Source organism: Suricata suricatta, chromosome 4 (assembly GCF_006229205.1).
Source record: "Suricata suricatta isolate VVHF042 chromosome 4, meerkat_22Aug2017_6uvM2_HiC, whole genome shotgun sequence".
NCBI classification, from domain to species: Eukaryota; Metazoa; Chordata; class Mammalia; order Carnivora; family Herpestidae; genus Suricata; species Suricata suricatta.
In genome coordinates, this window is record NC_043703.1 from 134,453,168 (window position 1) to 134,467,808 (window position 14,641).

At 40.9% G+C, this 14,641-nt stretch overlaps 1 protein-coding gene across 1 annotated transcript in view; it reads left to right on the forward strand.

Moving 5' to 3' along the window:
* Positions 1-6,729, forward strand: part of CDKL4 (cyclin dependent kinase like 4) — a 35,402-nt gene extending 28,673 nt beyond the window's left edge. The window contains exons 9-10 of the mRNA XM_029938551.1: positions 1,294-1,350; positions 6,418-6,729. Coding sequence (XP_029794411.1) covers positions 1,294-1,350; positions 6,418-6,573 — 213 coding nt within the window. The 3' untranslated portion in view covers positions 6,574-6,729. The remainder of the gene's footprint in view (positions 1-1,293; positions 1,351-6,417) is intronic.
* The last annotated feature ends 7,912 nt before the right edge of the window (positions 6,730-14,641 follow it).

A 14,641-nucleotide genomic window follows, 5' to 3' on the forward strand; every position in this document is an offset into this window, starting at 1 on the left:
TTCTCCATAGAGAATAACATTGATTTCCTGTCTGTGTTACCTAAGTGAGGGCTATGATTTTTAAAGCTCCATGTGGTCTAAATTCTGCCTATAGGATGAAAGGGCTGTCAAGAGGTGTGCGCCCACATCCAAGCCGTGTTGGTACAAGAGGGGTGCAGGGGTGGGGCAATCTGTAAAGCCACTTCATGATTTATGGCACGTGTGAACAATCTGAGGTCGAATGGTCCCAACTCTCTCTAGTCACCCTGTTGATTTTAGATTCAATAGTTTATATAATACCTTGATATATATATATATATATGTATACACATACACACATATATACATGTATACATGTATATATGTGTGTATATATATATTAGATTTCTTTTTTTATATTTTTAAAGCTTTGAAGAAATATAGCAAAAGGTTAACATTGAATTAACAAAGCTAGAGGTCGAATCACAGAAGAATATTTGCGTAGCGTATTTAGTTTTAAAGAATGAAAAAGAAGTTCACAAATATATGCTGCCTAGTTAAAGGGGGCTTTTACCGTTTCTCTTTGAGGCTTCCCCTTCCCCAGGTGCTCCTCCCTCAACCCTTCCCCTTCCCCCCACCCCCGACCATCCTCAATTTTGTGTTAAGCATTCTGTTGCTTTTTAAAAAAAGTTTTTTTAGATGTTTGTTTATTTATTTATTTATTTATTTTATTTTGCGGGCCAGACAAAGGGAGCATGTGCACAAGTGGGGGAGGGGCAAAGAGAGAGGAGAGGGAGAGAATCCCAAGCAGGATCCACGCATGGACCCTGAGGCAGGGCTCAGTGTCACCACCGTGAGATCATGACCGGAGCCGAAATCAAGAATCAGACGCTTAACCGACTGAGCCCCCCAGGGTCCCTCATTCTGCTGCTTTTTGTGGTTCTCACACATGTAGCTCAACATATTAATGCATTAATGCACAAAGGGCCCCTGCAATAGATCTGGCACAGACCAGATATTAAAGTACTGTTGCAGAAAAAAATAAAATAAAATAAGATGCTGTTTTAGGATTTCAGGGACATTTGGAGGTCACATTCACCGACCATCAATTGCAAGACATTGTGGAATTAAGAAAATAATTCCAGCTTTTGTCTTTTAAACCTTTACGCTGCAGTGTAAAATTATATAAAAACAGGCCTTTTAAAAAATCCTTAAAAGGAACTATCTAATCTTTAGGGGAAGTCTCTGTCCAAAGTGTTCTTATTGCTAATGTTTTCAAAAATAAATATAACTTTGTTGTTATGTAACATTGAAATTCTTTATTTTGTTTTCTAGGAAACTCTTGAAGAAAAGTTTTCAGAAGCTCAACCCATGTCTTTGAATTTCATGAAGGTACTTAAGAATCAATTATAACCATTATTGACTAGTAATTGTAATAATTGAAGCTGGTAATTCTGGGCAGTAGGGCAAATAATGCCAAGGTAGAATGTAGTCATTGAAACTAATAAGGAATTATAAAATAATTACAGTCAACGGAACACTAGTAGTTGAAGCAATAATCTTTCTAACATATCCATTAAAACTAGTTGAAGACAGGCGGGTGCCTGGGTGGCTCAGTCGGTTAAGCCTCCGGCTTCGGCTCAGGTCAGATCTCACGTTCGTGGGTTCGAGACCCACGTCAGGCTCTGTGCTGACGGCTGGCTCAGAGCCTGGAGCCTGCAGCCTGCTTCCGGTTCTGTGTCCTTCTCTCTCTGCCCCTTCCCCTCTCATGCTCTGTCTCTCTCTCTATCAAAAATAAATAAAACATTAAAAAAAATTAAAAAAAAAACTAGTTGAAGACAAAAGAGTATAATTAGTGTTGCTGTGATGAACACCATTAGTTCTTTTGCATTTATTAGGAAATTATACTGTTAAGTCAGTATATTCAGACTATACTTATGAGGATGAATGTACTCCTTAAGTTTGGAGGTCTAGAACAATACTGTCCAACGTGGTAGTCACCAGTGACATATTACTATTGAGCACTTGAAATACAGCTAATTAGAATGAAGATCTACTAGATTTCTATGAAAATAACTACAAAATAATATAAAATATTTCATTAAGAATTTTTAGGATATTAATTACATGTTGAACTGATAATGTTTCAGGTACACTGGGTTAAGTAAAATTTAAAGTCATTTAAAAAATTAGTAGACCAAGAAAACTCAGAAGACATGCAGACACCAGATATAGTCCCTACACTAGGCTCAAAGGAAATAGTCAAACAAAGAATGAATTCTAATAAAAAGCAGAAGAAATTTACCTATTACTAGTCTGCCATTCAGGTTTGACCAACGGATCATGCTAGAAGGTGTGACTCTGCCATCTACCCTGGATACTAAAAGCTCTGATTGGGATACAGATGGAGATATCAGTAAGGATATCTATCTTTAACAACAAATTAAATTCTATCTATAGCACTGGCTTCCAGACTATTCATCAGAATGACTACTCATCAGAATGAGCTTTTTAAAAATATGCATTTCAGTATCTAACCTCAGATTTACCAAAGTAGAATCTCTATGAATAGGGCCTTAGGATTTGTATCTTTAAACCTCCTCCTAGGTGATTATGATCGACAACCTAGCTTGGAAATCATCTGATCTAGAAGGTGGAACCATCCAGATGACCTAGCATCCATCTTGTAGACTAGCCATTGTGCTAGTGTTGGTCCCTGCCAAGGTGCTCTCCAGGGTGCTGGATTCCTCTGGTCTGAGTCCTCCTGAGAGCCTGAGACTTGCCTCAGACTTGCCCTTACTGCTGCTTCATGGTCCTCCCTCAGCTGCCTTCTGTCTGTCTCGATGCTCTGACCTGCCTTAACTCAGTGCTCCGCAAGCCCTGTCCTAGAAGTCCAATTCCCCAGCCTGTTCTGGACAGGTTGTTCTGTAATTTAGCAGAACCTGCAATTTAGCAAAACCTCCTGCGGGGAGGGGAGGGTATCTGTCAAGCACTATAAACCCAGTCCATTCTGAGGTATAGGCCAAGCCTTGTTCTGGTTACTCCTCTAACGAACCAGAGAGAAAACTTCAGTTGCCCTGCAACTCCAGGGCAGAAAAACTCCCGAGATATAGAACAGATCCCCGTCCTCAGCTCCAAAGGTGAAGTAGCCTGTCGCCCTGCCCAAGATTCTGGATGACGCTAGTTTTGTCACACAGCCATTTGATTTATACCTATAATGTCTGACCTGAGGGCCAAGGAGTCTCTAAGTGTGTCAAGGATTGTGCTATTCCGTGGGTCACACCCTATCTCTAGACCCGTGCCCCAGGTCAGATGAAGGAAGGCTTTCTTTCACTAATTGCAATGGAGACATCTTTAACACCAAATAAATGCCAGCTGCCGTAACAAGTCGTTATCCCATGGAATGAGGCCATCATCTCTGCAGGCAGCTGCTCCAGTGGAGGAAGTGCCAGCCAAGGACTGTGCTGAAGTCAGTGGTGGCCTGCAGTGGCCAATCTATGGCAGGGCTCTTGTGTTCCCTTCACTATGAGAGACAACAGACACCATGTTATTTATTTCTCAGTTGCTTGCATAGGCATAACATCCTGTCGCTCTATCAGTTTAATATGGTCAAAGAGGAAGTCTGTCGACTCTTGGAAATATATTTAAGGGTTTTCTGTGAAATTTGAAGTTTCAAGAAAAGGATCCTAACATGTACTTTGCTGTTCCAGCTTCTCATCCCTCATCTTTAAAACCCTTCCCAGGTTGGGAACACTCTGATCAGGAGCACCCCTGAGAACTCATCAGCATCTTGGTGTCTAGAAAGTTATTAACCCAGGCAGTCAACAACTCGGAAACCTCAACTCCGCCCAGTTCATCGCACTACTCCGAAAACTAAGAGGACCTCGTTCTAGCCCAGGCCCCAAGGACTAGCTCAGCATTAACAGCCTCATCTTAGAATCTAAAAATATTCTGTAAAGTAAAACTCGTAGGTATTTAGTAGACTAGATTATAACAGATTGAAAGCCCACTAAAGAAAATGAATGAATTCAACATATGATTGGAAGTAAAACTAGTCAGACTCAGTTATGATTCAGATCTGGGGACTAAATAGCGTAGAGGGGGGCAAACGTGAGCTGTCTGCACCTGACACAGGACTACTCCTAGGACTGTCATAACAAAGTAGGAGCTGGGTGGCCGCAAGCAACAGAAATTTATTCTTACACTTCTGGAGACTAGAAGTCTCAAACCAAGATGTTGACAGGGCCATTTGCTTTTTTCCATGGTGATCGTTTTTTTTATTCATGATTGTTCCTGGCCTCTACTGGCTTCTGGTAGCCCCAGACATTCTTAAGCTTGTGACAGCAAAACTCCAGTCTTTACCTCTGTCTTCTGGTATTTTCTCTATGTCTTTGCACTCTTGCCTCTTACAAGAACACCATTTCATTGGAGTAAGACCCACCCTGTTCCAGTCTGGCATCATCATAACTATTTACATTTGCAAAGACCCTATATCCAAATAAGGTCATATGATGAGGTCATGAAGGGTTAGGACTTCAACATAGTTTGGGCAGACACAGTTCAACCCATAGCAGTGCCCTTGAGATAAATCAGAAATTTTAAGCAGGTCATTGCATATATGGATCTGGAGTTCTTCAAAGGAGAGGTCTGGACCAGAACAATACACGTGGAAGTCTCTGGTAAACCTTAATAACTGAAGCCATTAAGTGTCAGCTAGAAGCAGATAAGGAGACAGGGGATCGTTAAGGAGTTCGATCCATCCATTGCAGAGAAGAAAGTAAATCAACACAGGTTGGTTTGAACAGTAGTGGTCATGAGCTAGAAGAAGGAAAGGGAAGCATCAGAGAAGCCAAAGGGAGTTTTAAGAAGTTTTAAGAAGGAGGTCAGTAGTATCTAACACCATGGAGATAAGAACACAAATCTACCTGTTGGATTTAAGCATATACAAGTGTAGATAGAGATCATAGTTGTGAATAACAAGAGCCACTTAAGTGGAATGGTGGAGGCAAATGCCAGGATGAGGTGATAAAGAAATAGAGATTCCCACAGCGTACATTCAAAGTAGGTTTCTGTGCTGGTTATAGTCCTGACAGTGTTAGGGTTTGAGGAGACAGACTCCCAGTAGTAGCCAGACTTAATTACGGCGTGGGTTGAAGCAGGTGGTGGCTGTGGAGGAACAGGAGAATCTAATTATGCCAAGCGGGGTTGTTTCTTAAAACCGGGTCCAATCATGCACGGCTCGGAAGGGCCCCTGAGACTGCAGGGGTGGTGGCGTTTGCAGGGGTCTCAGAGACCCGAGGCCAGCTGGGGCTAGGGAGGAACAGGCACCACAGGGCAGCCTGGGCCGGGCAGCCTCAGTCAGTGCAGTTATGCCCCAACGCGAAGTCTGTTGTATTGATAACTTTTACGTCTCTAGGACGGGTATAAGGTAAGAAGTTCAGTGTCCTGGGCCTAGGTGATCTGAGGCTGCTCTAGATCTTCATGGATCATGATCTGTCTTTCTTTAGGTAAACCCCATTCTCTGGACAAAGAGTATCATGGCTTTTTGAAGAAAATCTTTGTGTCAGGATTCTACTAACCCCACAGCTGCCAGAGTCCTCCCCACTCTTGGAAGCAAAACTAGAGGCTCCTAGTAGCCTCTAATATAAAGGGTGATGATGCTACATTTTCCTTCTTGTCTCTAGTTATCCCTTTATGAATATATATACCAATTATCCAGATTTTAGATTTGTTTCATTACTAAGACTAATACTTCAGCCATCCACCTAAACCAATGGTTCTCAAACTTGAGCAGGTATCAGAATCACCCAGAGGGTTTATCAGATGCAGAGGGCTAGGGGCGCCTGGGTGGCTCAGTCGGTCGAGCATCCAACTTCAGCTCAGGGCATGATCTCACGGTTCATGGGTTTACACCCTGCATCGGGCTCTGTACCGACAGCTCAGACCTGGAGCTTGCTTCACATTCTGTGTCACCCTTTCTCTCTCTGTCCATCCCCCTCTCACATTCTGTCTCTGTCTCTTAAAGAAATAAATATAAATTTTTTTTCAAATGCAGATGGCTAGGCCCCACCCCCAGTGCATTTGATTTGGCAGGAACCGCATTTACAAGTTCGCACGTAACACCGATGCAGCTGGTCCCGGAGTAACACTCGGGATGACCCTTGAAGTGTCTCACAAACTATTTGCTTTGACTAGTGTTAAAGAGATGTCATTAGTAGAAATACCTGATCTACTTGTCGCCCCATTCCAGAGACACTGGATGTTCATTTCTACCCTCAAAAGACTTTGAAATGACCAAATAAAAGCAATTCTAGTTATGAACAAGTTTCAAGTACTTGATAATATACAAACTTGAAGATTTCGTAAACTCATATTTGCCCTTAAACAAGTTATTCAGTTTTGGGGCATAGTAACAAAATAGTAATGAAATTTCAATACCTTTTTTCTTTTCTTCTGAAGGAGTGTCTGAAGATGAATCCTGATGACAGATTAACCTGTGCCCAACTCCTGGAGAGCCCCTACTTTGATTCTTTTCGAGAGGACCAAATTAAAAGAAAAGCACGCAATGAAGGAAGAAACAGAAGACGTCAGCAGGTAGCTCTGTTCCAAAGTTAAGGTGCTATAAAAAATTATTCTTTTTTTTTCCTTTTCTACCTTTCGAAGGGAGGCGAGGTGGACACCAAGACCTTTGTTTGCACTGGTTTAGTTGTATTTGTTTATCTTAATAAATTTCGGTGATTAACACAATAAAACTATAAAACTACAAAAACATCCAGATCGTTGCAAAATCTTATTCCAAATACACTTGAATCAACTTTTTGCTACACTGATTGGAGAGCTCACTTGCCAGATCATGTACCCGAAATATAGCAACTCCGTACAATAAAACCCAGCTTACAGCAGCACTGAATTTGAACATTGCAGAGGGATCTGGAACCTTCTGTTGCCTCCAGACACACAATAGAGGAAACCTGACTCTTCCTGTCTTCTTACCAATGGCAGGCAGTTAAGTCCGCCTACCCTAGGCATTTCTTCAAAATCAAGGACAAACTCTGGCAAATCCTAGGAGATGAAACGCAAATACCTGGGAACCGCGTTTTATCCTAAAATGTGCCAATATTGTAAGATAACATGATGAGTGTGGCAAACAATGAGTCTGCAGCTTATCAGGTCACTACTTTTTACTTGGTTCCAGAAAAACCTTGAAGTTGAAACATAAACCCCACAGAAGTAAGTTTGTTTTGGTTTGGGATTTATGTTTCACCTGGTATCCATAGCACCTAAAACAACGTCTGACCCGTACAAGGTACTTGGTAAATATTATCCAAACAAATAAATAAAGAGATGAGCGTTGCTTGTTAATAAACGATGTGATTTTCAATTTATCAGACTGACACCATCCCATTCTGTGTCTACTTAATCCTCTACCTTTGATCTACTTATTGGTCGTTGGTCTTCTCCTTAGCATAGAAGGAGAAAGCAGATTTTGTTTTCAACCTTTTGCTCATTAAAATTGAAATTTATTGAGAGAGAAAAATCAAACCAATCAGTACAGAGACATGTTAAGATGATTTCCCAATTTTTACTACATAGACCGTTTTACCGTTTACTATTTAAGTTATGTGTTTACAAGTCAAGCCCAATACACTTGGAGTAGAGTTTGCTCAAATATGTCTGAGGCGGCAGTTTGAAATACAGGGTAAACTGCGTGTAAAAACACTGTCGCCTTAAAAACATTGCCCCAGATTCCCCACACTTACCTGGGAGGGTGGACAGCAGCACAGCTCCATCCTGCCCTTTGGTTTCTGATTCAGGTTCTACCAACTCGCCTCGAGGGGGTGCGGATGCTGACCACCTAAGTCTCCAGGTCACAGTGCTCCCCATTCCTTAATATCCTGTAGCCTGGCAGGGGGCTCGGGGGCTTTATTTCTCCTCAAGGAGAAGCACAAAGAATAGCATTTACAGAACTTACTTCACATTCTCTGTCTTCCGTCAACTGCACCCTGTCCTGCTTTATGAGAAAGCCTTTCTAGAGCACCCACCATTGAGACTAAGCCTAAACATCTCCCACCACCAGGTAAAGTCTCTGGAGAACTAGGCCAAGAGGAAGACAGGGGTGTCTTTCTTTCTTTCATCCTTTTTTAAAAAATGTTTATTTATTTATTTATTGAGAAAGACACACACACACAAAGAGCATGAGGAGAGGAGAGAGAAAGAAAGACACAGAATCTGAAGCAGGCTCCAGGCTCTGAGCTGTCAGCACGGAGCCCAATCGAGTGGGGGCAGGTGGGGGCTCGAACTCACAAACCTCAAGATCATAACCTACACCAAAGTTGGATGCTTAAACGATTGAGTTACCCAGATGCCCCGACAGGGATGTCTTTCAGGTTCTGGTTTTTCTTTCTGATATGCACTTCTTCCATAAACATCTTACCATATCAGAAAATAAACTAAAAAATCAAGACAATCTTTTCATTCAGTGTGGTTTCACTTTGTGAGTTCAGATTCCAATCTGGATACCATCTAGATCTCTGATGAGTGACCAAAAATTTCCTTAAAGACTAAATATTGTTCAAAATTTTTAACATGGGGTGCTTGGGTGGCTCAGTCCATTACGCATCTGACTTCAGCTCAGGTCCTGATCTCAGAGTGTCCTATCAGGCTCTGTGCTGACAGCTCAGAGCCTGGAGCCTGCTTTGAATTCGTTGTCTCCCTCTCTCTGCCCTCCCCTGCTTGTGCTCTCACTCTCAAAAAAATAAATAAACATTACATTTTTTTTCTATTTATAGGAAAGAGGTTTTAAATTTTTACTGTTTTGCCAGTATCCTAAAATTAAAAATTTGAGGGAAGTAGAAAGTAGGCTCTTGGAATTATTGTCTAACAGCTGTGGCGCATCTAGTTTTTAAACACTGCCTGGATACTCAAAACTGAACGTCCTGAAATAAATCAACTACCTCCATGAGAATCCTAGAATAAGTAATGGAACCTAATTTCCTAGTATCAGAATATCACAATTTTTGGAAAGGTAAACCTATATGATTTTACAGTTGATGTCTTTTGACATCTCTGTACCATGTGTTTTCTTTCTGTTTTATCATCTTTAAATCAAACTGTACAAAGAGGAATTCTTTTCAATTTACGTTCTTATTTTTGTCTTGTTCTGCTATTAGAATCAACTGTTGCCTCTCATACCAGGAAGCCACATCTCCCCCACACCTGATGGAAGAAAACAAGTCCTCCAGTTAAAATTTGATCATCTTCCAAACATTTAGGAAAACGTTCTTTCAAGTGGAGAGTAATTTAATATGCACACATTTTTGTACAAGAATGATAGGAATTTTCAGTGTTTCAAATGCAAATGAGCCATATGAAAATTAAGATGCCTTCTAGAATTGTTTTGCTCTGACCATTACTGATTCCTCTGCCCATGCTTTTTACATGCCAACTTTACCTTTCAGAACATTTCCTTTAAATGTTCTAGAGTCAGAAACTGCACAGGTGGAAGAGACATTTTCAATTTCATCCGAGCAGCCCCTTCTGAGGCAATTGAGGTTGAGAATCTGTGGGCTTGTGCTTTGATTCTTGAAAGAGATTTACATATGTCATTTTGGTTTACGTGACCACATGAAGTTATCCAGATAGGTTGCCTCGCTTTTGTTTGTGTAAGGAATGACATTATGTTTCTTTTTTCTTTTTTTCAATTTTTAAAACTACCTTTAATGAGGTATGTTTTACATATAATAAACATACTTATTTTAAGTGCTGAACTTTTCCCTGGATTTCAGCAAATGTATACACATGCACAGCCTGACCAAAGGCAGATATAAAACATGGTCACCAAGCTCAAAACATTCTCTGCTGCCTTTTTGTAGTAAATCTTCCCAAGATCTCTGGTCCCGTGGATCTGCTTTTTCTGTCATTGATTAGTTTTTCCTATTTTGGGATTTGAAATTAATGGAATCGTAAAATCTATATTCTTTTGCACCTGACAACTTGTGCTCAGCATGATGGGTTTGAGAAAGGAATGACGTTATGTTTTGCATTTAATTCACTCTTATCATAACCAGGACTTCTGAGTCATGTGGGAGTTTGTACTGGCACAGGAAGGGAGCCTGAGGTGTCGTGTAGGTTTATCCCTCAATTCCAGGGCAGATTCCAGGGCTACGAGGGACGACCATGCTCATTACCTAATGTCCTTTGGCACATTAGGGCTTCTTCCTCTTTTCTACTGGCCCAGTCATCTCAGTACCCAGACTTAACCCGTTTGGGTGTGTTTCCGAAATAGTTCACTGTCGACCCTTTTCCAAACATTTGCATCCAAAGCCTCTGGGAATTTGTGCAGCCCTAAACTTGTGTATCACGGCCAGGTCAGGGTTGTAAATGCTTCCAATAGCAGGAAGAACATCGTTCAGGTAACTTCATTTTGGTCTCCTACCAAAAAAGAGAAGCGAACAAGCAACACACCTCAATAGGCAAGCCCAGTTTATACTGGGATGTTTTCCCAAGTGAACTTGACAGATATTCCTACATACATACATGTAAGTATATACATATGTGTGTGTGTATATACATACAATAACACATATATTATTTGTAAGTTTTGAAACATCATGGTAGATGCCTTTTATCCTAGACATCTAAGAAGGATGCAGTCTGTTTAAAGGAGTTTTAGTTTGCTAACCAGGAACTCATGTAAAATAATAGCATAGGGTCTATCACTTTCTGGCATAAAGGCACAAAATAGTGGTGTTTCAATAAACTATTAAGGTTATTAACTCTTTTCCTCTCCTGGGTCAGGAATGCCGACTTGAACGTTGTCAAAGTTTGCCAATACATCTAATTCCAGAAATGCCTTGTATCAGGCACCAAAATATCCAGCATACATGATTTTTAGGAAAACACACGAACATCTGTTCATCCTCTAAAAGTCTATTGCACTTATAAACGTGGCTGTGTAAACTTCTAGAGAATCTTGTTGAGTTACTTGGGAGCATCTCTTTGCTTGGGAATAATGGCATCTACACAATGGTTTCGTGCTCACTGGAAGGACATTTGAAGTGGGCTTGTTTGGCCATTTAACATGCTCAGTATGGATGTAAGCTGCTAAGGTGTTCTAATTGTCTCTTAAGGAAAGTGACTCTAAAGCTTTGTATGTTTCTTGCATTTTTAATTAGATGGTGATACCACAGGCAAAAGGAATTTGAGAAATGAAAAATATAAGGCAACTTTGCTGAAAGATTTCTTTTTAATTTTCATAGTGTTTTTATCATGTAAGCCTTCTTATTGCCAAGCCGCTCATCCTGCTTCAGGCTTTCTAAATATCTAGATTCCATCACACACACACGTGCGCACATGTGCGCACACACACACACACAAGTTCAGCATATATACAACTCCAATACCTATTTTGCTTATGATCATGCTTCAGACAACAGTGGAGAGTTTGGTAAGGGGTGACTGGGTGACTATCTTTTCTTATTTTTGCTTACATTTAAGAATGAATGCAACTGGCATTTCTCTCTCTAGGGTTTTTTCCTTAGACAAATCCATCATTTAGAGATCACTGGGAAGGGGAGAGGAGAAAGCACCTAATGCTTGGGAAAATGTTCTGTTGCAGTCCTTTTACCACGAGGGAAAACCGCTCTTCCAATGACATTTGCACGCTGCTGCACTGTCCCTGGGCGACCCGGGGCCACATAGCACTGTCATCGGCTCGCCACGCGGGCACACAGACCTCTGCCTGCAACGCTTTTTGTTTCAAGGGCCGGTTTCTTACTCCGGTACACATCCTCCCTTGCATTTCTCTTCCACACGTAAGACAGTTGCACTTCGGGGTCTATTGTCCAAATTCAGTAAGGAGTTTTTCTAAAACTTAATCAGGCTCTTCACGGAGACCCACATGACTCCGTAACCAGGCGTTTCTCTTTCCGTCCTTGTCCAGTTTCTGGCTCACCCGTGGCACTGGTCAGGCTTAATTTATGTGTGTAGCTCCCTTGCCATCCAAGTACTGCGCGGTCACGGTCAGTGATGCCGCCTTTTCCTCCTCCTCAGCATGACCTGCTTATACCCCGGTTTCCTCCACTTTGTACCTGAGAATCTCCAAGCAGCCAAGCAGTACTTTTGTGTTTTGATTTGTTTTGTTTTGTTTTGTTTTGTTTTGTTTGAAGAACACTTTACAGAGAACTAAAAATACGGACTTGACTACTTCCTGCTCCTGGCTGTTTCTTCAGGGAAGAAAGAAATGCACCATAGAAAAGGACATCTCGTAGACCTTCATCATACCTGCTCAAATTCTGCCTTCAGTCTCCATTTCAGTCCTGGTGGTATCTGAATACACTTGTTCCAACTTGCCCCAACCTCAAAGCCCTTTCTGGGGGGAGGGGGTGACTTTTTGAAAATTTAATGCCAGACTTAATTATTAAAAAGTTGTGTTTGAGAGGAAGCTGGGTGGCTCAGTCAGTTAAGCCTTCGACTTTGGCTCAGGTCATGATCTGACAATTCTCATGGGTTCGAGCCCCGCGTCGGGCTCTGTGCTGACAGCTCAGAGCCTGGAGCCTGCTTGGGATTCTGTGTCTCCCTCTCTCTCTGCCCTCGCCTGCTCTCTCTCTCTCTCTCAAAAATTAATAAATGTTAAAAAAATTTTAAGTTGTATTTCAGAGGCTTTGAATGCTTTGGATTAGCGAGGTAATTGAGTAAGGGTTAAAAACAAAGCTCTAGGGCAGGGAAGGAAGCGGTGGGCAGAGTAGATGTTCCCTGTCTTAAGTTAGCCAGATCACTGTTCCTCACCGCTCTCGCAGATTTCCCAAACTACTAAGGAAATTAATAAGTTATTTTGAAAACACTCTCAACTCTGAAGCTGTTTTTATGGTTCTTCAGCTTCCTTGCCGTAGAATCGCTGTATTTCAAAAAGGATGGCACTTTCTTCGTCATTTCTCTCCACTAGTGATTTCCAGTCCTGGGTTTGGAACAACTTGAATGGCGTAGAAGTCTGAAAAAACAACCAAAGGAAACCACAACAACAGCAACAACAACAAAAAAAAAAAAAAAGAAAAAGAAAAGAAAAGAAAAGAAAAAAAACCCAACGTTTTTGGTTAATTAAAATAAAACTACCAGAAGAGGAATGATCCTAAAATTCCACAAACCTTAAAATCTTGAAAATATTGGGGAGTCAGGGTAAGATATTAGCTGAACTGCAGATTCAGATTTGTAATGCATATGTATGCATTATATACAAATATAAAGATTTGTGATGCATATAACTAAGAAAGATAAAATGCCACTCACACGATAAGGTAATGTGCTGGGTTTGTGTATGTCTGTTCCCTATTAAGACCATGAATTCAGCAACATCATTCTGGTTTTAGTAGAAGGCAAAGTCTTTAAGAGTGGTAGGTTTAAAAACTAATAGAATTATCATTTGGTCTGGGAGTTAGGACACCAATTCTTGGCCTGGCTTGGAAGTCTCTGTGTAGCCTCGTCACAACGTGTAACTTTTCTGTGCCTTCATTTTCTCATTTGTACATGAGGGAAGAGATAAGCTAGATGATTTCTAGGGCTCCTCTGATTCTCGATGGCACATGGTGTCCTCCCCCAGAAGAGGCTTTTTAGAGATTATTTATCATTAATAATAATACTGAGACAAAATTTGGAGTTTTTAAAAAATATTTATTTTTTGGAAGAGTGCAAGGTGGGGGAGAGAGGCAGGATGTGCAGTGGGCTTTGTACTGACAGGCTGACAACAGATAGCTGATGCGGGGCTTGAACCCACGAACCATGAGATCATGACCTGAGCCGAAGTCAGATGCTCAGTTGACTGCGCCACCAGGTGCCCCTAAATTTCAGGGCTTTTTGATCTAACCAGGAGCTAGGAGATCTCTTTCTGTCTCTCCCTCTCTCCCTCCCCCTCTTTCATCTCTCCCTTGCTTGCTTTCACACTCACACAAACACACACACACACACACACACCACCACTCCCTGCCAGTTCTGCCAAGTCAATAGCAGTTTGCAGACAACCATCTAACAGAGGTTACATTTTATAAACTAAAGTGGATTTTAAGGCTAATATCGCTAAATTTTAATTAATGTAAATAGGACAGGCATGCTTTGAAAATACAGGGTAATATGTAATCATTCTTTGATATTTTAATCTAACACCAGTGAGCTTGGAAATGACACCTATGCTGTGAAATATTAATTTAAGATACCCTTTAAGGCAAAGAACTCTTAGGGCGTTTCTAACTTCAGCAAAACTTTTAGTACTTTCAGTAGATGAAAGCTTAGAGGAATTCTGCAAATATATCTAAATTATAATGGTGTTATATTTGAGCAGCACAGACGTCAGGTTCGGGCTACTTCATATTTAACCTGTAATTTACTCAAGCCGGGAATCGGTTATTTTACCTAACAGGCGTATAAACACCTTGTATTTATAAAATTAAAATTTGTCTTTTCTGTTGTGAACACTAGCCACTGATCAGATCTGTCAATATTGTCACATTGAAGATGTTGTGTCTACTTAGGATTTTAGAACATACTAGTTTGGAAGCAGATCTCTTTGAAATAGCATGAAATTGTAGCTGTATGTTAATTAGCATGTGATAATTAGCATCATGGCAACTTATGCTACCAGAAACAATTCACTACAGAGCAGTTTTAGTTGTAGCATGTTAAATATACATAATAT